General features: G+C 39.2%; 1 protein-coding gene across 4 annotated transcripts; it reads right to left on the minus strand.

The window, feature by feature from the left end:
* Window positions 1-40: 40 nt before the first annotated feature.
* MOSPD1 (motile sperm domain containing 1) lies at window positions 41-25,205 on the minus strand. Of its 4 annotated transcripts, none has more exons than XM_064277615.1 (7): window positions 25,073-25,193; window positions 22,356-22,424; window positions 11,663-11,917; window positions 11,473-11,548; window positions 9,724-9,941; window positions 3,955-4,116; window positions 41-1,792 (listed from the first exon to the last, which is right to left on the minus strand). In XM_064277615.1, the coding sequence occupies exons 3-7, from the start codon at window positions 11,814-11,816 to the stop codon at window positions 1,761-1,763; spliced, it is 642 nt and encodes a 213-aa protein (XP_064133685.1). In that variant the 5' UTR covers window positions 11,817-11,917; window positions 22,356-22,424; window positions 25,073-25,193; the 3' UTR covers window positions 41-1,760. The 4 variants fall into 4 exon arrangements, with proteins under 4 accessions (XP_064133685.1, XP_064133684.1, XP_064133683.1 ...); XM_064277614.1 differs by having other exon boundaries at window positions 22,297-22,424; XM_064277613.1 differs by lacking the exon at window positions 22,356-22,424 and having other exon boundaries at window positions 25,073-25,205.
* Between the last annotated feature and the right edge of the window lie 107 nt (window positions 25,206-25,312).

A 25,312-nucleotide genomic window follows, 5' to 3' on the forward strand; every position in this document is an offset into this window, starting at 1 on the left:
TTTTTAAAGTAATTTCTGTCCTTTACAATGTATTCTCTCACACGTGTGTGCACTTGAACGCATGCACACACCCACACCCACACAATTTGAGATGGATAGAGAAACAAGGATAGCCTCCACACACAGGTTTTTACAAAGTTTAAAGTCAATTACATTTATGTGCTTTCAGTCATTACAGAAAGTACAGATATGATCCATTTAATGATTTATGTTCCTCAAACGGTTAAACACTGAGGATTTTCTATGAAAGACTATACATAAAAGCACTTTAGAAGCAAAGTACTGTTTCCTGCAAAAACCAACCTCAGGCATACATTTTGTGTTTACACATATTCCTTGAGAATATTACAGTGCATAAATTCATTCTGTAAAAAGATCTGGAAGATAATTTTCAAGAGACTCTTAAAGCATTGTGCTCTCAGATAAAAATCCTAAGTCAAAAGATTAGTTACTATGATAAGTTAAAACTGCATATATATATATATATACACACGTTAGATATATACATATCTAACATATATATATGTTAGAGATCAGAAGAGGCTATAAAGAAATGTAAATAGTTGTGCTTAGGGAGTTTTTTTGGTAAAGTTGTTTTAATAATAAATAAAAACTTAAAAAATGTCTCAGTGGCGGATACAAAACAGACACAGAAATCAAGATTTCCTATGCTTGGCGTAGAGTTTAAAGGAGACCAACGATCTCCACATAAACCACACAGCATCTGACCATCCCGATTTGGGCAAATCGCTTACAGTCAGTCAGGCAAGGGGCCAGGGATAAAAGAACATAATCGCTCCCTCCATTAACATAAAGCATTATCCAGAGTTAGAGCCAGGATGAACCAACTAGCTAAAAGCATGCCTACCTTCCTTTAGAACTTTTAGACCAGATAGAAAGGTTGTCCTATTTCTATTGGGTTTTTATAAAAACCTACATGCTTGGTATCAGGACCACAACCTATTCTGTAGTTCCCCAGGTGAATGAAATATGTCCTGTTCTCTGTGAAACCCTAGGATAAGCATGATCCCCCAGTACCTTATGCTTTTTTCCGCCTCCACACATTAACTGCAAAGCTGTTGTTCTAGAAATACCATGGCAACTGTTTATAATGGTAAGAGAAAACCAAACCAAAGCCGTTGCCATCGAGTCGATTCCAATTCACAGTGACCCTACAGGATAGAGTAGAACCGCCCCGTAGGGTTTCCAATGCTGAAATCTATGGAAGTAGACTGCCACGTCTTTCTCCTGCAGAGCAACTGGTGGGTTCGAACCGCCGACCTTTTGGTTAGCAGCTGTACGCTTTAACCATTGTGCCACCAGGGCTCCTTTAATGATACAGGACAAGGTATAATTTACATAGTAATATTAATGCTTGTAAGTAGGAAATCAACATCCTTTTATTTTCAGGCAGGTCAGTTTGCTCTTTTCAGCCTTTAGCTTTGAAGGACACGTGATCTTAATCAAAGTGAACTAGAAAAAGATAAAATAACAAGTGTCTGAATTAAAGTCTTTTGTACACTAGGTATAGATATCAGAAGAATTTCTTCCAATAGTTTCATATGTCTGTAACATAATGTGCTGGAATTCTTCAAATAAAATAATAAGAGTAATTTAAAATACATATTACACATTTGTAATTATGTTAAATCATTCAATAGTTTGTAGCATGTTAATGAAGTGAAATAGACATAAAAGGTAGTCCACATTCATGATGTTTGGAAGATAAAATTACTTCAGAAATCAACTAAAATCCTTGTTCATGTCCTAAGTATGGCCATTGTGATAAGACCTGAAAGAAAAATTGAAGAACAGTATAAGAAAGGCATTTTACAGAATCCTCCATTCAATAAGCAATTGTTTAGACCTCAACAAGCAAATCACATACCACATATAATCAGGCACTTGACCAAGAACTCAAAGTCAGTTTGAATTGAGTTGATATTTTACAGAAGAAATCCGATTTACAGCAAAGGGCAGTCACTGGATAGATTTAATTAAATCACTAATGTCTGGCCATAACTAATTTAACCATCAAATATACCTCCTACTTTATCTGGTCACACCAGCTATAATAATAGCAGACATGCCATTTCAAAGTGTCAGTAAAGCTGGCAGACTTCATCAACAAAAACATTCAAGAGCCTATTTGTATCCCAAGGCCTGAGGGCCACAAAGAGACAGTGGCATAGTATTCCTGCTTTGCTTGTCTCTTCTGAAGAGACTCCATACACAAAACCATAGAAGTCTAATAACACAAGAATATGCTAAGTCTGGAAACCCTGGTAGCGCAGTGGTTAAGAGCTATGGCTGCTGACCAAAAGGTTGGCACTATGAATCCACCAGGCGCTCCTTGGAAACCCTATGGAGCAGTTCTATTCTGTCCTGTACTGCCACTATGAGTCGGAATTGACTCGACGGCAAAGGCTTTTTTTGGTTTATGCTAAGTCCTAAAAGAGTGGTAAAAAAAAAAAAAATGAGTGATGAAAATTAATCACCTAAGACTCGGTAGTCCCAAAAGATGCCCCAAAGAGGTAAAAGCTGAGAGAAGCCTTAAGAGATGGAGGAAAGACATAGAAAAAAAAGAGATCAGATGGGGCAGTTACTTCAGGTGAGAGAATAGCAAGAGCAGGAACATGGAGGTGGGACGAGAACTCTAGAGGAGTTTTTTTCTTTTTTATAATCAAGGATTTATATAGGAAAGCAGCTCGATAAAACTGGCTCAGAGAGCCCTCAAACAGATTGCCCCCCCACACACAAAAAACAACAAAACATTGCCATCGAGTCAATTCCAACTCATAGCAACCCTACAAGACAGAACAGGCCCATAGAGTTTCCAAGGAGCATCTGGTGGATTTAAACCACTGCCCTTTTGGTTAGCAGCCGAACTCTTACCCACTGTGCCACTAGGGCTCCTCAAACAGATTGCAGAAAGTATTAAATATTGAACAGCAGAGTTGTACTTCATTCTGTGGACTGTGGAGAGCCGCTCAAGGGTTCTGAGTGAGGAGTGGTGATGAAACCAAAATAGAATGGAAATCAATTGGACAGCAACAGGTGGATGGTTTTGGTTGGGAAGGAATGGGAGGAAGAAGGGACACAGACAGAAGATAGGGAGACAATTTAGGAGCCATTTTGAAATTAAAGAAAAAAGAGCAAGCGAGCCAAGGAATACGGAGAAACACTGAAAAGAGTTGGCATCTATGAAGAGGTGAGCAGAGAGAGAATGTGAGGCAAGAATCACAAGCGAGCATTTCATTCATCACCACATTCCTAATCTTTGACCCACAGTAGGTACTGAAGAAATGTTTGTTCAAGTGAACTAATTAATTACAGTAAAACCTGCAAAAGCCAGAAGCTGTGTAAGGTGGAAACCTGTTAAAGAAGGAAAATGCAAGTATTTTCCACTAACAGAGCAAAAGAAAAGTGGTAAGACTGTACCCTGTCAAAGGTGGAAAACTTGTGAGACCCAGAAAAACAAGGCAGTTCCATCAAGTTCCAGCTCTCACAGGTTGCACTGTGTAAAATTTCAAGCCATGATGACTGAAAGGAAAGACTGATTTAACAGGAAATGAGAAATCTGGTTCAAAGAGAAAGGTCCACAATGTTCACCTTTATCACTGTAGGCACTTTGTCTAACTGCTTCCTAGGATCAATTCCTAGAAGTAGAAATGCTGTATCATGGCATATACACAGTTTACATTTTATACATTTCACACCATTTTAAGTCCATAAAAGGAAAATGATTGAATACAGACAGTATGAAATACTAAATAAGATGAAAGAACTAAATGTGGGCCAAAAATTAAATCTTAAAAAGCACCTTACTTGAACATGCTTTTGAAGTAACCTGTATCTCAAAAAAAAAAAAAAAACCACCACCACACTACCACTGTCAACCCACACATACATTCGACTACCACTACCACCCAAATGCATCTTGAAAACACTTACCTAAAATGTAAGCAGCCACTAATTTCTGATTCACACTTAAGTGGAGGTAGAGAGGCACCAGCGATTCCACATCCCCCAGTGTAGGAAGCATCAGGGCTGCAATGCACACCACTCCCAGGAAGACAGTTAGTAAACTAGGGCCTGAGGAAACAGTTCTGTTTTCTGCAAAAATACAAAAATCCCTGAGCTTGCTTCTTGAAACAACTTAAGGCAAAAAAAAAAAAAAGGTGGTTGACATATACTGTCCACCACTCACTGGGATTCTGGCTTTCTCTCACTTCTCTGACCCCTTCCCCATCACCCCCATGTCTGCTGGACTGATCTGGAAGCCCATAACTTAACTGCTCCGAGTCATTACAGGATGGAATGTTGAAATGGCATTGTAAGATAGTGAGTCCCTACTGAAAAGAACAGTGGTCACCAACCTTTTTGCCCCCCCCCCACCCTAATCAGGAGAAAGTGTTGGAGCATGTATTATCGATGTATCCATATTTATAAATTATAAGCAGGACTACTGTACTATTATGCTTCATACAAAGCATACAAATAGATGTATAAAATAATACGCTAAAAAGAAATATAAATTGAAGTCTGGTATTTTCTTCCTGTAGTCCAATGGATTGCTGGCGTGTACCCCATTTTTGGAGATCACTATCTAGAAATATCTTAGATAGGTCTCCAGACAGGTTTGGTTCCATTTTTGAAAATGTTAAGGCACCGAAAAGATACCATTTGAGTGCTATAAAGCTGCTGTGAAAATTCTTGCTCTCTGCGCTACCCCATTAACAGCAAAGAAGTTAAGAAAGCAGCAGAAACATTAGCTGGCAAATAAAGTTGCCATAAAATTGGTTATCAGGCCTGCTATTCTGCAGCTCTGGATGTTATGTGTAAAACATACGTACCCGTATTTTTAAGAAACCCAATAACAACATTTTCCATGATATGGCTTTTCTCACTACTCTTCCTTTCATTAAAAGAATAGCCAACAGCCACACAAGCTTTGTGTTTTATTAAGGAAATAATGCTCTTCATTTTATTATTAAATGCAGCTTTTTGTAAATTATTAATAACTTAATAATCACCAAAGCCTGACAGCTGGAAACAAATTCCAGTTTGATAGTGATTATTTCTTGTGATGAAGCAATACCACAAATACCTAAAGGAACAAATCTTATTTTAGCTAATAAATGAAGCACCTTTATGTTTGTTGCAAGAATGAATTTTCCAGGAAAACATTATGACAATTACAAGGCTCACTGCAAACCCACAATAAAGGTAATTTCAAGGAATATTTCATATTAAAAGAAATTTCCAAAACATTTGTATAAATGCTTGGAAGTTTTCAAAATGGAAAGAGCTTTTTTTCCTGGCACTACATGATCATTGTCAAAAATTTTACAAAGATCTAGAAAAAGGAAAGCTTCCTCTGTAATCTTATTTTCCCAAAGATAATGCTGTCAACAGCTTGGTACAGATCTTTACAGATTTTATAAATGCCCATACAAACATGAAAAATATATCTTTGCACAAATGGGACCGTATTATACATACTGTTCTGTATATTTTTTGACTTAGAAATATATTCGAACTTCTTTCTATATAACCATCTTCTTTCAGTATATAACCATCTATCATTCTCTCAGATCCTGTTAAATGCCTGCTAGGTTTTCCATTTTAACAGATATTCATAATTTAACCGAAACCCAGTGGATGGGCTTCGGGGTCATTTTTAATTCTTTGTTATTATAAATAACAACAAAGAATGTAATTTTCTTAAGCCAGACGGCACAGACTCAAACATTCATAGCAGTTCATTAATAATGTAATTAAGACAAACCCACTAAGACACAGCTGTATCTTTTAAAACATCTTTTTAATAACCAGGGCTTTGTTATTTTGTGAAAGCCTTCTTAGTGGGTCTCTCTTAGCAATACTTCTGTTAAATGGAAAAAAGAAAAAAAACAGCAAACAAACAAAATACAAACTTGTATTTCTGTATGTGGACAAGGCCTGGAAAGTAACATGGAACACTTATATAAGCAGATTTGTTAAGATCATAGGTGCTCTTTCCTTTTTTGAAATTGTTACTGCTATGTCTTTTATACAATAAATTCAAGAAAAAAAAATATCATTTTTACTGATACTCACTACATTTCAAATCCAAAATTTTCATGATTGGGCCTTCGACCATTTTCCAACTAACACTTATAATCTCACATCGTTGTACTTCTAATAATATGCTTTTGCTTAAATGTTTTCTAAGCTAAAGACTTGTAAAAATAGTGATATTTTAGAACCTTCCAGAAAAAAAAATTTCAGTTCATTTCCACATTTCTCTTCAGAAAAACGTGATGATAAGAGAAATCTTGAAGTTCCATATACTGGAAACTACAAATAATCTACTATTGTAGAAGTTAAAAACATCACTATGTCAACATAGACTAAATCAGTCATCATTATACTCTCAAAGAAAACAACTCAATTTACTGCTACATTCCCAAAAACATTGGGGGTAAATACCCATAAACGGGACACGTTGGGCAGGACTGCCGATGGAGCTCTATTGTGTTATCGCCCTACTCTAGAAAGTGGCAATAGCCACAGCAGCCTTGTAGGCCAAAGAAAATCAATCCAATAGACCTTTCCCAGATGTGAAGTCCAGCCTTCCTAATTCAGTGCATTCAACACACATTTACTTGGGGCCAGGCACTGTACTAGGTGCTGAGGAAATAACAGTGAACAAGACAAGTAAGGTGCCTGCCTCCATGGAGCTCTCTGACATGAATGGCTTAGAGACTTTTTCTCAAAACAGAGACCACCACAGGACATGCCAATGTCAACCCTCATTTATCAATCTAATTTTACAATCAGAAGAATTCGCTAATATATTTTAGATACCAAAGGTTCATTGTAAAAATAAGAATAAAAAATCTCAATAGACACTGTAATTATTTAGTCCTTTAAGGATGATTTTCACCTGAATTCTAAGAAATTGAGAAATGCCGAGCATGTTCTTCCCTTTTGCACAGGCATTTGCAGACTTCATTATAATACTTTACACTTCATCTTTCTCAAGCTGCCCTTTGAAATCTTCTGTTCAGCTCTTTTACTTTATCATTTCTTCCATTTAGCAACTTTATATTCAAGAGCAAGTTTCAGAGTCTCTTCTGACATCCATTTTGGTCTTTTCTTTCTTTCTTGTCTTTTTAATGACCTTTTGTTTTCTTGATGTCATCCCACAGCTTGTCTGGTCTTCGGTCATTAGCGTTCAATGCGTCAAATCTGTTCTTGAGATGGTCTCTAAATTCAGGTGGAATATACTCAAGGTCGTATTTTGGCTCTCGTGGACTTGCTCTGATTTTCTTCAGTTTCAGCTTGAACTTGCATATGAGCAACTGATGGTCTGTTCCACAGTCGGCCCCTGGCCTTGTTCTGACTGATGATGTTGAGCTTTTCCATCATCTCTTTCCACAGAAGTAGTCAATTTGATTTCTGTGTGTTCCATCTGGTGAGGTCCATGTGTACAGTCATTGTTTATGTTGGTGAAAAAAGGTATTTCCAATGAATAGGTTGTTGGTCTTGCAAAATTCTATCATGTGAACACAGCGTCAGGATTGGAGGAAGACTCATTAACAACCTGCGTTATGCAGATGACACAACCTTGCTTGCTGAAAGTGAAGAGGACTTGGAGCACTTACTAATGAAGATCAAGGACCACAGCAGTCTTTATGGATTACAACTCAACATAAAGAAAACAAAAATCTTCACAGCTGGACCATTAAGCAACATCATGATAAACGAAGAAAAGATTGAAGTCGTCAAGGATTTCATTTTACTTGGATCCACAATCAACAGCCATGGAAGCAGCAGTCAAGAAATCAAAAGATGTATTTGCATTGGGCAAATCTGCTGCCAAAGACTTCTTTAAAGGGTTAAAAAGCAAAGATGTCACTTTGAGGACTAAGACACACCTGACCCAAGCCATGGTATTTTTAATCGCCTCATATGCATACGAAAGCTGGACAATGAATAAAGAAGATGGAAGAATTGATGCATTTGAATTATGGTGTTGGCAAAGAATAGAACATACCATGGACTGCCAGAAGAATGAACAAATCTGTCTTGAAGAAGTACAACCAGAACGCTCCTTAGAAGCAAGTATGGCAAGACTACTTCTCACATACTTTGGACATGTTATCAGGAGGGACTGGTCCCTGGAGAAGGACATCATGCTTGCTAAAGTAGAGGGTCAGTGGAAAAGAGGAAGATTCTCAATGAGATGGGTTGACACAGTAGCTTCAACAGTGGGATAAACATGGAAACCATTGTGAGGATGGTGCAAGACTGAACAATTATTCATTCTGGTGTACATAGGGTTGCTATGAGTCAGAACTGACTCAACAGGGCACCTGACGACAACCTTATACACACATATAAACATATAATTACTCTTTATTACAACTGAACCTTAACCCTCATTATTCTTGGCTATTAAACCAATCTGTTTTTTGTTGTTGTTGTTGTTGTTAAATATAAGAATGAGCTCCAATGGCCACTTTATTTTAAATTATGAATTTAATGTCAAAACCAAATATTTATTATATCACCCTTCTTGTTCTAGAGGAGACATTTAAAAAGGGGAATCTTGAATTTTATAAATAGTCAACCTTGGAATATTGATCTGACTTCAAAATACATTTGACAAAGGTTCTCCTTTGGCTTCAAAGGATGAAAAGCTGATTTTGTCAGTTAATAACAGTCACTGAGAGGAAAACAATCTGCTAACTACTACCTAGGGCCTAGTCTTCTATATATTACTGGTGGTAAACTGTTAGCCCCAGGAAATCTGGGCCCTACCGACACGGATTGAGAGGACATTTGGCTAGAGTAAATCAGAGAGGCATTACTTCCTGTCTTATTAAAATAAACAGGCTACGACGAACAAACTGATGTGGATCCGCGAATTAATGTAATGACAAGGAGATTTAAAAAGATGCCTCAAATATAATGTTACAGTTTCAAGGACAGCTGCTATACCACATTCATATATCATTTTCAAAAGGTTTCCATGTTTTTCCATGGAAAATTTCATCTTCCTCGTTTTACGATATGGTTGGGGAGAGATAATGAGAAGTTAAGGGGGAGAGGGAATGACGTCCAAAGAGTTGAATATGAGGATAGTGTCAATGTTGAAAGAATATATCATAACACTTCTGAATATCTCAGCTGGAAGGAAATGAGGAATGGAGAGGGATTCAATTAATAGCCCATAGGGGATATTATAATCTACTTAGTTTAATTAACTTCAATTTTAATGAGATTTTTTTTTTCAAAATAATATGAACACTAAGCTTGGTCTATTGCCAAACACAATCTCTCTCCTCCTTCAAACTAATTAAATGAGAAAGGATATAGGAAAGTCACAGAAACAAAAGTATGTAATTGCCAAATTGTACTGGCGTCATAGCATGGTGCCTTCATTCGCAGATTTTAAAATATACGTGTATTTAAAAGGCGATGGCAAGATTTGCGCCCTCTCCATATAGCCTAGTCCAGAGAGGGGTATTCCCTCCTCTGAAAGTCCAGCCCTAGGCCTCTTGCTCTATTTCAGGTACCTGATCTCTAGGTTCAGTCTTGAAGTGGTTGAATAGGTTGAGTAGGTTTAAAGTGGCAGATTATTTTTCTAGTAATTATCCTTAGCTCCCCGATTATTTTAAAGTCAGAAATATGTAAGACTTCAAAAGGGCTTTCAAAACAACCCCAAACTACCTGGTTGACACGACTGCTCAAAAAATAAACTTTCTGTTAAATGTTCCTTTATTCTTTTTTCCTCTTCTTCCTTTTGTTGTTCTTTTGCAGATGGGAGAAGAGTAGCAACAACCTCTTTCCTTCCTAAAGCCTTCCTCTGGCTTTGCTCGGAAACTTGGAGACGGAATTTGTCTATTACACCATAGTGACAGGATCGAACATCTCTATGACGAATCACACTGGAAACATCAAAAAAGAACAAATGTGCTTTAGGTTTCTGGGGGCCTGTCAATCAGAGGGCAGCAAGAGATTTTAATACAGTCAAATAATATTAACTGGTGACCCAATACTCAAGTAACAGGAATTTGCTAATGATGCTAAAAAAAAAAAATCATAGTATAACACCCCCACCCCAAAATGAGTAACTCTGAAATACTTGGTGAAAAGCACATACTCTAAAACAATAAAGATCTTAAGTTAAAGAGAAACAGTTAAAAAATTCCTTTTAGCAATGACGTTTTTTCCCGGACATCTGTGTGCAGCAATATTTAGAAAATGTAAATATATGAAATTGTTTCTTCCCCACAAAAGTCTCAGAAATTTCTACTGTCATTTATTTTTCAAAGAATAAAACTCACCCTAGGCTTAAAATTGAATTCCATGCATGCAGGTAAAAATAAGCAATTGAATAAGGAATTAACCCACTATGATCAACGCAACAGAAAACTAACGATATACCTCTTCGTGGAAAAGAAAAAGTATAAAGCACTGGAATTTTTATTTGTGTTATATGCAATTCCATTTATTTTCCTTTGTTCTTACTCGAGGACGCAAAGCAATTGGGTCAAAAGTAACAACACATTTATTTGGCAAGAGACGATTATTTCTTTGGAATAGTCCTTGCTTACTGCGTATTGACTGAAAATCAGAAGAAATGTGCATTGAGGTGGCGGATGTTTTGTTGTGTATATTTTCAACACAACAACAAAAATTTTTTTTACAAAGAAATGTGCAAAAAACATGTTCTCAAAGATACATCATCTTAGTGATGTAGTCAAAAGAAGACATCTGCTTCTTGTTCTCACGGAAGATCTACAGGAGTTCAGTGTACTGAGTAGCTTAAATGAAGGGCGAGTCAAGAGCTCCATCTGGCCACCACTAGTTCTAAAGTGAAAATTAAATACGAACAGCTTGAAAAAACAATTATTTATCTGACACTCTAAGATGAAATTATCTGGAAGCACTTGGGTAACCTTTTACAGATGAGTAGTTACACACTTGCTTCCTGTTTGTATAGATTAACTTCCAGGCTTATTAGCTGAATCATTTCAGATGAATTTTTATTACCATTGTTCTTAGGAGTGTAGTAGTATTAGGTTCCCAAGTGTCCCTATAATAGCAGGATGTTCCAAAGAAAGCTAAATTCCCTATTACAGCTGGAGAAACTGAAGGGAATAAGTCACAGTTTTACTTTCAGAGATACACTTACTACAACTAGGAAGTAAAACAATGATGAAATGTTCCCACCCAGAAATATTAACACACATATTAGCTCCAGTATAATTAACCATTATGAAGTATTTGGTTGACTCGGTTAGAATCTCTTAGGAGCGTCTTAAAAAGAATTTTGGTAGACTTAAACTTCTTGCAAAAACCCCAAATATAATAAATGCCTATGTGGAAGCAGCTTCAAGAAAGGATCTTTTTCATGTTAAAAACATAAATATTAACACGCTTAAAACAGGTTACCAGGAAGTGATTTTGACTTACATATCCACACAACACTGAGGCTTTACTGCACCTGCAGCGTCAACGACAACATACTTATTTGGAGTAGTACACAAAACTGAAAGAAAAAGTCACAATGGCCATTAGTGTTTTCAAACAAAATTAGTTTCTACAAGTCTCAAATTAGTAGGGGACTAGTTAAAACCCTTAAAAAGAGAGCTTGGGAACTCACCTTTGAACTTTAAGGCAAACTCATAGGGATTGTATAGAGTCAACACTTGCTTGTGTGTTGACTGATCATCTGCATAAAATATCAGCTCCGTGGGAAACACAAAAACAGGAAGATTTCCTTCCACTAATTCTGCTTGTCTTTTTGGTTGATGCATTGGCACTGAACCCCCCTTGCTGCAGCTTCTGTTCTTACAGTCTCAATTCTATTCCAGACTTGTCTTAGCTTCAGTTAAAAACTCCAAAGCATTTTGGCAATCTAGAAAAAGAAGGAAAAGAGAAAGCAAAATACAATCGTGCTCATTTTCAGTACCCTACAGTCCTGCCATCAACTAGCATGCCTTCAGATAGGCCTCCAAATCAGGTAAACATGACTTTTGACTTTTCCTCTTGGCTTACGCCTATACCTGTCAGCAAACTGTGCAAAAAAAAAAAAAAATTTACATGTGCTCCTTTTCCATTCATGATTTCAACCTCTGATAAATTGCATACATACTCAAATAAAGGAATAAAGAAGGCTTTCTGCCTCAAATTAATCTGCCGTTCAAGGGCTGATGAGATGAAAAGAACATCACTATTTTTAAACCTTCAATTAAAAGAAAAAGAGTAGACTAAATTAAACATTGCCATGACTGAATTTTATGTGAGCCAATCACAATTCTTAAACAACAAAAAAGATAAAGCAAAATAAGTTTCCATGGTTTATGGGAGAAAAACATGAGACTCACTTTTCCATTCATTTCAACAATGCTCTATTTAGTGCCTTCTGGCAACATGGGTGGGAGAGTTGTTTAATCTTTTTTTCTACTGAAACCCAAAACAAGCTAAAGTACCTTGAAAGGAAGCCCAATATCCAAACTTGCTTTGTGTTTTCTATGAAAATTCTAAGTCACTAAGTAGGCTTTGGCATGAGAGTGGCACACAGTACCCCCTCCTCTCCCACGTCAAATACACAGTCTAGGTGGGAGCCATTTTCCGCTAACTTCAGACGCTTTTTGGGGTTCCTTCTGAGCTTCTTGAATATGTTCCAAATAGCTGTTGCTGGCAGAAGTCTGACAAGTATGATGTTTCTGTTTACTTCTTGATCTAATTTTAATCAACAACATTCTTACTTAGCTAGCAACCCCAGTGGGTCTTTTTTTAAATAAAATGCAAAAGCTAAAACATACAAGCATAGAAAATGTCTGATTTTCATCCCGGTGGATCACACCTGTAAAATAGGCTTTAAAAAAAAAAAAAGCCATTGCCGACTCACAGCGACCCCCAATAGGACAGAGTAGAACTGCCCCACAGGGCTTCCAAGGAGTAGCTGGTGGATTCGAACTGCCGACGTTTTGCTCCGCAGCCAAGCTCTTAACCACTGAGCCATCAGGGCTCTGCAAAATAAACTACAAACCATTTAATACTTGAAGTTCAGGTTTTTACACATTCAAAGAGAAATATAACAAATAAATTGTTTGATTTTACCAGCTATAGGAGTTCATGTGCTCTGATTCTGATGGAAGCTTCTCCACCTTTTATCAAATAGGATAACTACTGTACAATCACATATTCAAATTTTTATTCTTTTAAAGGGCCACATAAACCAGAGACTCCATCAGCCCGAGACTGGAAGAACTAGATGGTGCCTGGCTACCACCAATGACTGCCCTGACAGGGAGCACAACAAAAAATCCCTGATGGAGCAGGAGAAAAATGGGATGAAGACCTCGAATTCTAGTAAAAGAGACCAGACTTAATGGTCTGAGACTGGAGAGACCCCAGAGGTCGTGGTCCCTGGACCCTTTGTTAGCCCAAGATTAGAACCACTCTCGAAGCCAACTCTCCAGACAGGGACTGGACTGGACTATAAGATAGAAGGAAACCCTGGTGGTGTAGTGGTTAAATGCTACGGCTGCTAATCAAAGGGTCGGCAGTTTGAATCCACCAGGCGCTCCTTGGAAACTCTGTGGGGCAGTTCTACTCTGTCCTATAGGGTCGCTATGAGTCGGAATCGACTCGACGGCACTGGGTTTGGTTTTTGGTTTTTTTTATAAGATAGAAAATGATACTGATGAGGAGTGAGCTTCTTCACTCAGGTAGACACATGAGACTATGTGGGCAGCTCCTGTCTGGAGGTGAGATGAGAAGGCAGAGGGGGACAGGAGCTGGTTGAATGGAAATGGGAAATACAGGGTGGAGAGAAGGAGTGTGCTGTCACATTGTAGGGAGAGCAACTAAGGTCACATAAGAATGTGTGTCTAAGTTTTTGTATGAGAAACTAACTTGAATTGCAGACTCTCACTTAAAGCACAATAAAAAAAATTATTCTTTTCTTTCAGCTGAAGGAACTGAGGGAACTGACTGGAGCTATGTCAGAAGCTGAGCAGATACACAAAGATGAATAATGCCCAGGCCCTGCCCTTAAAAAAATGCAAGTTTACTTGAGGAGACAAAGTAAATAGTTAAGGTTCCTCAAGTATAATGCATAAAGTGCTAGGCTATTAGGCTATCAGAAGACTACATGACTAATTCTACCTGGGAGAGAGGCCAAGCAATGACATTTGAGGTGGTCTTTGAAGAAATAAAGGGCACACAGGGATGTGCTGCTGGCCCAGGGAGGGTATTCAGACCAAGGGAACAGTATAAAGCAAGGCATAGAAAGGTGCAGACAAGGGGGAACGATGGGGAAGGTGCTAATCCACAGGCTGTAACAGACAACCATCTTACTTTTTATTCATAGGCATTACAGCATGTATGTAGTTCAGAACAGTGTTAGTCTTCTTTGCATTTTTTTAATGAGCTAAAAGAGCTTTTAGAGGTCATCTATGTCTACGGACATTTTTATGAGTAATGATAGCTAACATCTGTATAATTCATAATAGATTATAAACTTAGAAATTATATATATTGAATGATTTCTATATGTAAAGCTCTTAGAAAGCACTTACTATGGGCCAGGCAATGTTCTAAGTGTTTTCTATTATTATTATTAAGGATGAAGAGACCAGATTGAGCCAGAAAAAAAAAATCAGCAGGCCTACTGCTTCCTAGTCTAGTATTCTTTTCGCTACATCAAACTAAATTGGCCAGCACAATAAAATGAAATTAAAATTATTCTGAAAAGCATCTGATTAAATCTAATTTTGAGTCTCTAATGCTCTGAATATCTTTCTTTTGCTAAGAGCCATATGTTTCTGTTGGATACTGTACTTTCAGGAGTTTGATATATTATTTTTTTCAATAGAAAATAGGCTCTATAACTACTTTCTTAGGAAGCTTGATTATTATGAATAGAACATTCAAATTTGCCATCACCAAATAATATGTACCATCTCATTCTAAAACTGTTAAGATGAGAATTCAGCCTATGATAAAATGTGGTAGCTCTGAGTAATATATGCATTATTCAATAAACGTTGATATAACCAGGTGTCCATCTAGAAAAAAAAAAGTTGAATTTACTGTTCATGCCTTATAAGAAGATAAATTCCAAAGGGATCAAAACTTTAAATGTAAAAAATAAAACTTTTTTTTAAAAATAATCTCAGAGTTTAAGGTTCTTCTAACAATGATATAAGACTAGAAACCATAAAATATTGATAGATACATAATTTTAAAAGAAAAAAAAATTTTAATTCTGCATGGCAGAAAACTTTATAAGCAAAACTGAAAGAATATTTGCAACTCATATCATAGGCAGTATCTAATTTCCCTATATATAAAGATAAATTACCAATCATTAAGAAAAAGTCCACCAACTCAATACACATGTAAGCAAATATGAACATTTTTAGAAAAGAACATACCAATTGTTCCTAAACTTATAAAAAGGATGTTTAACGTCATTCACCATAAGGGAAATGCAAACTAAAGCTACAATGAAATACAATTTTACCTGTCAGGTGAACAAAAGCAAAGTCAAAAAGTTTGATAGCACATGGTGGGAGCAATCAGATGAGTTCTTACATTGCTGGTGGGGCTGTGAATTGGCACAACCACTATACTTCGCAAAAATAAATGCACATACTTTCTGATCCAGCGATTCTACTTCTAGGAATTTACCCAACAATATGGATATGTGAACTCATGTGTGTAAAAATCATGTATATAAAAAGGTTTTCTTTGCAGCACTGAGGATTAAATATTTTATGTGAAGCACATAGTACAAAGCTTGGCACTCAATAAGAGCTAGTTGTTGTTGTACATAGCAAAAGATTGGAAATAGCACAAATGTCCATTAATAGGGGGTTCATTAAATACAGTATGGTGTATCCATTCATTGGGATACCAGATATCTGTCAAAAAGAAAGAGGAAGTTCTCTGGGCAGTACAGATATGGTGTAGTGCTGAGAAAAGCAAGGTACAATGCAGGGTATAGAATATGCTACTATTTGTAGGCAAAAGAGAGATAAAAGAATATGTAAACCTATTTTCTTGGATACGGGTAAAATATCTCTGGAAGGATACCCAAGAAACCAACAACATTGGTTGCCTATGGAGAGAGAACTGCGTGCCGGCAACAGGGGTGGGAGGGAAATTTTCTCTGAATAGCCTTTTGTATCTTTTGAATTCTGAACCCAGTAAACACCTATTCAAGAGAGTCCAATTAAGCAACTCTATTAGGGTCTAATTTGAAAAAGATGCCAATTTTGAAACACAGGAGGGAATTTAGAACAATGTGTGAAAAATCTCTGTTAATTAACTTCTCATCTAACCAGACATTGAAAACCTTCAACTATGTGTTAAAGAGAATGAGTTCAACAATTTAAAATAATTTTACATGCAATAGAAACTCATTACAATGAGAAAACCCAAGGTAGGAAAATGTCTAATCCCAATTCAACTTTCTGTGATAAAGGAGTGTGAGGTAGTTCGTAAATCTGGCTACAGAAGTCAAAATTAACCACACAAAACAAGTGTTAAAACTCTTGGTTGAAACTTTAAGAGAGGAGAGGTTTGTCCATACAGGCAAGAGTAGAAACTTTACTGGCTTTGAATGATGGCTTCATAGAAATTCCTATTCTTTTTATTTTGAAATTTTCACTTTAGGATTTGAATATGAACACAGTTTCCCATGAATCAAGAATAAGCTGTCAATCTCCTTGTCACCATTTGTTATGGATTGAATTTTGCCCCCCAAAATTATTTCGGTAACCCCCGTTTTGAAATAGGGATTTTCTTTTTGTTATGTTAATGTGGTCATGCTCATGCAGGGTGGGTTCTAAATCTAATCACTTCTGGGGTATAGAAAGAACAGAATCAAGACACACACAGGGGAAGACAGCTACCATGTGAGGATCATCTACAAGCCAAAGAACCAAGGAACACCCGGGCCTACCAACGAGGAAGGAATCCACACAGCAGAGACCCTGATTTGGACTTTTAGCCTCCACTCCACAACTCTGAGAAAATTAATTTCTGTTCTTTAAAGCCACCCACTTGTGGTATTTGTGCTACGGCAGCACTAGCTAACTAACTAAGACACCATTAAAGAAGTGTTTAATCATTTTGAGCAGCTTATTGTTATTTCTTTTCATAGCCCCTGTCCCCATTTGTCACCTATCTTGGCTAAGATTATAAGTTGCCTTCTAAACTGCAGCCAGTGGAAATTCAGGAGGAATTAGCATCAGGTCACCAGAGCAATATCAGCAATGCTGCCAACAAACATAATGCAGCATAACACCTGCCTTTAATTGATGGGTTTCTGGAGGCAAAGGCGTTCACTTTTCTCCAGTCCATATTGCCAAATGATCAAGTGCAAAAATCCTGGGGAGAGATTATATGCTAAGCTGGTAAAACCTTACTGCAAAATCAGTTTATGAGGTTGCTTTCCAAAAGTTAAGTACCTATAAAGACGAAGAATGTCGGCTCCCGACACCTTTCATTTTACCAGTGAGGAAAGTCAGCCCAGGATGGCCAAGTGACATACCCAAGGTTATACAGCACAGGGTACTGGTAGCAGAAGTCTGGTCTCTGGCCTCACAATTCCTTATACAGTACTCATCTCCTCTGACTCCCAATTCACAAGTCCTGCCTCCCTGATGACTGACATTCGTGCCCTCACCTCTAGAAAATGTCCCTGCTTTTCAAGTTCTCAAAGGATGATCCAAAATGCAAGTCACCAACAAGTATGCACTGTCTTGATTCATGTCTTTCCTTTTCTGTTTTGTAACAAAAAAATTAAGAGACTATTTCACAGTTTCATTAAGGTGTACACACCTGGTGATAATATAGTAACTATGGCTGTCAGTAGTCATTAAAAAATAAAAACACTGATGTTGAGTTGAATCCTGACTCATAGCGACCCTACAGGACAGAGTAGAACTGCCCCATGGGAGTTCCAAGGCTGTAATCTTTACGAAAGCAGACTGCCCCATCTTTTTCCTTTGGAGTGGGTTGGTGGGTTTGAACTGCAAACCTTTCAGTTAGCTGCTGAGTCCTTAACCACTTAGCCACCAGAGCTCCGACTATTTAGTAGGGCATAAATAACCAAGGCTGGTCCCATTCTTCATCTCTGCACATCCAAATTTTACAACTTCTTCAAGCCTAGTTCATGTTCCACCTCTACGCAGCCTTCCTCAACCTGGTCTACACAAACCTCACCAATTTCATTATATTATTTTAATATTTACTGTATGGGTTGGTTATTTTGACATTTATTTTGTGTGGATTAATTCCGACTCCCCAATAAGTTTTCAGGCATAATGCCATATATATATATATATATAGTTCATTTCTTTTTTTCACCTCAAAAGGAGTACTCAGCAGGCACTAAGCTTCTCAACTAACCTACAGGTGTCTACGAAATACCATCTCCTCCACAGGAGAACATTCCTTCCCATAGCTGAACACCCTTTGACTGGAAAAGACAGGCAAAGGATGCCAATGCGGAGGAACAGTAAATCTTAGGTGGCTGCTTGCCATGGGGAAGAGGAGAGCAGAGATCATTGGCACTCCCACCCGCGGCCCCCTCCATCCCTCCCGTCTCCCCCTCATCTCCCCGGTCTTACAGAGAAACAGGGCAGCTTGCAGCTGGGTGGGAGCTGGTGACACAGGAAACTGCCTTGTCCTTTTCCTCTGTACCAAATGCACACAGGCAGAATCGTGAGTGACATTCGAAAGGAAACCTAATGAGTGCACACCACCACCTTGTGACCACTTTGCAAACTACTCCACAAAGAGAGGCATAAACAGACTGACATTTTCACACTGGCTTTTCATTGCCACTCAAGGGAGACGAGTGCCCCAAAGTGTGATTATTTTCTTTTTCCTCATTTTGGATTGAACAGAAACAAAAAGATAAAAAAGGTAAGAGTGTGAGATAAATAGGGGAGTTTCAGTATCTTTCACCACCACGGATTCAAAACTTGGGGACTGTTAAATAGCATAGAAACCACTTTAAAAGTGCATTGTTATTTACTCTGGTAGACATTCGTTGTTTTCTGCTGTTGAGTGGATTCCAATTCACAGGGACCCCATGTGACAGAGTAGAACTGCCCCACAGGGTTTTCTAGGCTGTAATCTTTAAGGATGTAGGTCACCAGGTCTTTTTCCCGCAGAACCACTGGTAGGTTGAAACCACTGTCGTTTCAGCGAGGGGCCAGGGCTCCTTGGTAGACATTTACCCTTCCTTTTTTTTTTTTTTTCTTTTTGGAAAAAGGAGTCCTGGTGGCACAGCAGTTAAAGCGTTCAGCTGCTAACCAAAAGGTCAGCAGTTCGAACCCACCAGCTGCTCCACAGAAGAAATATGTGGCAGTCTGCTTCTATAAAGATTATAGCCTTGGAAACCCTATGGGGAAGCTCTACTCTGTCCTGTAGGGTCGTTTTGAGTCCTTCCAAATTGACCCAACAGCAACTGGTTTGGTTTGCTTCTTTTGTTTTTGGAAAGAGGAGTCCCTGGGTGGCACAAATGGTTAGATGCTCAACTACCAACCGAAAGGCTGGCAATTTGAAGCCACCCAGAGGCACCTCAGAAGAAAGGCCTGGCAATCTTCTTCTGAAAGGTCACAGCCACGAAAACCCTGTACAGTGCAGTTATACTCCAACACACATGGGGTCGCATGAGTTGGAGCCGACACAACAGACACTGGCGGTGGTGGTTTTTTGGAAAGGGGAAGCTCCAAGAAGGTCCTTGAGGATTCTTGCACTTAAGTGGTTCAAAGTTTGAAAACAGTTATGGATAATTCTAAAAACAGCCTTCCCCAGAAACCAGTGACCCATCTGCTTAGTTACAGTGTACTAGCTACTACCTGTCCCTCTTTACACTGATAGAGCTCCCAGCTCCAACTTCAGGCCACCCCCTTTTATCTGGGCACGGGGGTTATCTCCCTCCTCCATACTGGGTGCAGCACTTGTCAGTGACAAACTAAACACGAAACAATTACAAGCAAGTTCTTCCGCTTTAGTCTCACTGGCATTAAAACCTGTTTTATCCTTCCCACTTCATAAACTCTGATCTTCCTCTTTAAATTTATAGTACCATCTACTAGGATTTTTAATGGCTGGTATGTTCTTAAGGAGCCTGGTAGCACTGTAGTTAAGTGCTTGGCTGCTATCCAAAAGATCAGTGGTTCAAACCCACCAGCTGCTCTGTGGGAGAAAGATGTGGCAGTCTGCTTTCGTAAAGGTCACAGCCTTGGAAACCCTACTGGGCAGTTCTACTCTGTCTTATAGGGTCTCTACGAGTTTTTTGGTTTACGAGCCAGAATTGACTCAAAGGCAGTGGGTTTGCTTTGGTTCGGTATGATCTTAAAGTCAACTCTTTTACAAGTGATGTTATAATAGTCACTTAATATTCATTATATCCATTGCTTATTATTAGGCAATTTTGTTTTTATACCATTTGTAGGTTTTTGGTATAAATTGATAGCTTCCTAATGGAATTGAGTATTCTAGATGATATACAGTGATAGGCTACACCATATTCAAGATATAAAAGTTGAGTAGTGTACATTTTAAAATAAAAAATTAAGAATCCCTTAGTAATGTCTTTTTAAAAACATTTCATATTCTGATTCACAATGACTACTTCCAGAGAGATGAGCTGAAAGTAAGGAGCGATGGGGTAGGGTGCTGGATTTTTCTCATTATAAGCTTTACTGAACTATCTGAATTTTTTTAGCTGTATGCTTTATTACTTGGATAAAAAAATGCATCAAAACTTTACAAAAATCTAAGTTATGACATCTTTACCCCATTTACCGAAAATAATAGGGACTCTTAAAACCTCCAGGCCTCTATTAATTGGCTACTCTCCACAGCTGTAAAGAAATGAAACTAAAATTCAAAAGGCTCATACAGATGTACTTTGAGATAGTGAGGTACCTTTATTAATGAAATACTTTTTTTTAATTTTCATTTTCTTTTATACTAGTGATTTCCCATCCTTGTTTTACATCATAATATGTCCTTAGTTACTCTGAGATGTAAGAAAGTAAACAGCCTGCCTTAACAAAGAGGAGTTTGCAGTCCTGGTGGAGTGGAGGGTGAATTCCAGGAAAAGGGAAGGGTCTGTGTAAAGGCATGAAAGGGACTCTAAAAAATGAGCTTTGGCAATGCAGATGGTTAAAAAAAAATAGCATGGTAGTTTTTGTTTTTTGCTTTTTTTTTTTAACCATCTGCATTGCCAAAGCTCATTTTTTCTTATAGTGGGGAGTGGTGAAAGATTCAATCTGGGAAGGTAAATTGGAGGCAGGTTGTGAAAGGTCTTTGTAAGCCAAGTTTGGGGGTTTAGACTTGATTCTGTATCTGTATGTCAGTGGTTCTCAAGGTGCGGTCCTGGACCAGCAGCAGCAGCTTCACCTGGGAACTTGTTAGAAAGGCAAATTCTCCATTCCCACCCCAGACTTCCTGAATCAGAAATTCTGGGAGTGGGGCCCCGTCTGTGTTTTAACAAACCCTTCAGGGGATTCTGGTGCACACAAAACTTTGAGAATCCCTGCTGTAGGCAATGGGAAACCTCTGAAGGATTTTAAGTAGATGAGGTGCCACTGTTTTTCCTGCTAGACCAATCAAGTACAGCTCCTGACATCAGAGGAATTAGAATACAAAAAAAGTAGTAACTGCTGGATGTATGTGGAAGGAGAGATGGTGAGGGCCTACAGAAAGGCAGTAGGGATGGAAACAGATTTTAGAGATGTTTTAAAAGTGACCTGAGTTCAATAAGGTGATGTACCTATACAAAAGGTGTGACTGAAGTGTTTTTCATATAAAAGAAAGTGGTAATCTTGTCAAATATATCAACTGCTAGCTAGGTGCCTGAAGAAAGAAATGATCTGCATAGGCCCTAGAAAAAAGGGAAGTCAAGCACAATCTCTGTGTTCCCATATTGCCAAGAACCAGTCCCCTGGTCTGCTTGGAGGTTCTATTTCTCACTGTAAATTAGCAAACTGGCATTCATATTAACATATAACTCTTTGGTGAATTTGATTACTGTGAGTCACAAGGATGACTGATAATTTCCAGATATGCTGACAAAGTTAGATATCTAACTCTGTCCTATAGGGTCCCTTTGACAGCAATGGGTTTTATGGGTAACCCTGAAAGGCTGAAATCCAGACATTGGTTCTGGTGATCTAACGAAGGTACTCGTACAGTGAGACCCTGCTAGAGTTTTCCCCTTTTCATTCTCATTTCATCACTAATCACATGGCTCACTTAAATTCAGCAACAAGTTGGAATGAGTATAAGAATCAGATCTTGTACAATGCTCTCACAGTCAGGTAGTGTTCACGGTACTTGTAATTTTTTGAAGGCAGGATTTAGCTGAGGTGATCTTCAATTTCCTGATGGAGGAGACAGAGAGATAAGTATAGGTCAACCTATATGGCTAAATTTACCTAGTGAGAATTTTGCAGGGTACAAGTCCTATTCCTATTACAACTCCGGACCTTGTTATTTTCTGGATGTTCTTTTAGTTGAAACCAGTATCCTGGCTTATGTGACCAATTTATTTTGTGCAAGAATAGTTTCCAATCAAAATCAGAATTGTTTTTACCATACGACCCAGCAATCCGTCCTAGGTATATACCCAGAAGAAGGAATGCAAACAGAAACCTGTACACCAATGTTCATTGCAGCACTCTTCACAACAGCCAAAGGGTAGAAACCAAAATGTCCATCAACAGCTGAATGGATATATGCACAAAATGGAATACTACTCAGCCACAAAGATGGATGAACCTTGAAAACATCATCCTGAGCAAAATCAGTCAGTCGCAAAAGGGCAAATATTGTATGATCTCACTTATATGAAATAAGCAAATATACAGAAACTAAAGATTACTAGTGATTACTAGGGGTAGAAGGGAGAGGGAAAAGGGGAGTTTTTGCCAAAGGGGCATTGAATTTATGACAATGGTCGTGGAAAGATTGGGAAAAGGATAGCGAGTATGGTTGCACAATTTGAAGAATGTAATCAATGTCACCGAATCGTACATGTAGAAATTGAGATGGCGTATGTTTTGTTATATATATTTCATCGCAAGGAAATTTTTTAAAACAGCATTGTTTTCTGGAATTTGAGAGCTATAGGGGACCTTAGAGGTTAAAACAAAACCTTTGTATTATAGATGAGGAAACTGAGGGTCTCAAAGAAGAAATCACTTAATGTATCTATTGGAAGGCGAGGTTCTCCAGAATACTGTAAGGTAGCAGAGCAACACTGATAATCTACTCCTTTGTTAAGTTTTAGACAAGATTTAAGATTTCTCTATTTTCCACCTTAAGGTTTGTTTAAAACAGAAAAGTAGTAGCAATTTGCTTACTTTATTAGGCTACTAGGGGATGGGGTAGGTGTTCTCATAGTTTCTTAATTGTTTTATGTTTTCAGAAACTGGAGTTAAGGTAAAAGCCTATCAGAAAAAATATCAAAATTCTGGGAAGAAAATATGCATTAACAATTTAAGGGGGAAACATATGCATTATGTTACAAGCTATTTGTTCTATTTTCTATCTTTACCTACAAAGGAATAACTTGATAATGAACAGTACCCATTTGCCACCACATTATATATTACATGTAAAGGAAATCTACCATAAGTACCCCTCACAGATTCGAAAGACTGCAAGTTTTCAAATATCCTGATATTTGAGTAAACATCTGTTATTTCTGAGAATTCTAAAAATGCTTCAAAAACTAGTTTAACCTTGCATCCTGTTTGGGTATGAAGATGTGAGCAACTTGAAAGACACAGTTGGCCATTTCCTGTTCTCCAAAACTCCCACTGCTATATACCAGATATACATGTAATCTAAAAGTGAGTATCCAGTCCCTATTCAATATCTTGTATCTAATATTTGATAGGCAAAGAGATTTCCCAGCACTTAGAGGAAATGTGGACAAGATTTTTATCACCAAGAATATATTAAAGCCCATGTGTGTCCTGTCTGAAAAAGTCGACTTTTCCCCTCTGGAACTCACATTATTAAAATCGCACTGCATTCCAAAAGAACAGGATTACTTTTGGGGCAAGATCCAACGGACCTACATTTTCAGGTTTGCACTTCCTCTTATTTCCCCCAGAGATCAAGGATCCGCGACCATTTTCAGTTGATATTTGCCCTCTTGCACCCCTGATCTGAGGCTCCTCCGATTGTACCGGGCAGAATGGTACTTCATCCCGGAGAGGCCAGATGTCAGAGTATAGATTAAAGGCTGGGGTGGGGGGCTGGTGGAGGCGTATGAAACTGTCTGTCCCAAGACTTCAGCTCCACCAGATTGGGGCCCAGCCTTCCAGCCCTCTTCCCCACACGGGCCGGCTCCGTGAGAAACCGGTCATGTGAGCCTGTTTACAGCGATCAGCTGGTGCAGCCATCAGGATCCGTGCGGAGGTCCAGGGAGCTGGGAGGATTCAGGCTCCCTACCCCCTGACACCCCCCTAAGCCCCCATCCCAATCTTACAAAGCGTTCGCCCGCCCTCCCTGCCTCTGCCTCTCCACCCCACTGCCATGTCCCTCCAGACAGAGCGCAGAACCCAAGCTATCCCGGGGCGCCTTGCTCCCGCCCCGCGGATTCCCTTCCATTTGCTAGCTGGGGGGACCGGCTGGGCTGGAGGGCGGAGGAGGAAGGGCAAGGACGGTGTCACCCCGAACAGGCAGGCAACCTCCCTCCCCAGCCCTGCTTGCAACGTCCGCCCAAGAGTTGTCCCTGGAGCGGGATCCCTGGGCAACCGAACTCCGCTGGGCGGCCACCGAGAGGAGCTCAGCAGGGGCGAGCCCCACGCCAGCGGACAGCGGGCGCTGACAGTCAGAGACAGGCAGCCGGGACCCCGCCGTCTGCCCCCGCCGCCGCCGCCCGCGCCGGCAGCCGCTGTCAGTCCGCGCGAGCCGGGGCTGGCGCCGGGGCAGCCCTTGCCGCGTCTCTCCGCAACGGAACTTCCACGTCTGCCCCAAGTCGGAGGAAGTGGGTGACGGGACAGTGGGGGACTCTCACCTCAGCAACACCGGCTCCTCGGAAAGCAGCTACGACTGCTCCTCCGGTCCTTTGTCAGCGTCTCTAGGCTGCACTGCCTGCTGGGATACCGGAGGACTCAAATGCCACCGCTCTCCGCCCTCGAAGATGAGCTGTGGTGGGAAGAGGGGGAAGGGGTGGAGCCGGGGGCGGGACTGGAGCCGGGGCGGAGCAGGGGGCGGGACCTTATTATTGCCACCTGGCCTGGGGGGATTCTTCTCT

This window comes from Loxodonta africana, chromosome X, assembly GCF_030014295.1.
Source record: "Loxodonta africana isolate mLoxAfr1 chromosome X, mLoxAfr1.hap2, whole genome shotgun sequence".
Taxonomy (NCBI): Eukaryota; Metazoa; Chordata; class Mammalia; order Proboscidea; family Elephantidae; genus Loxodonta; species Loxodonta africana.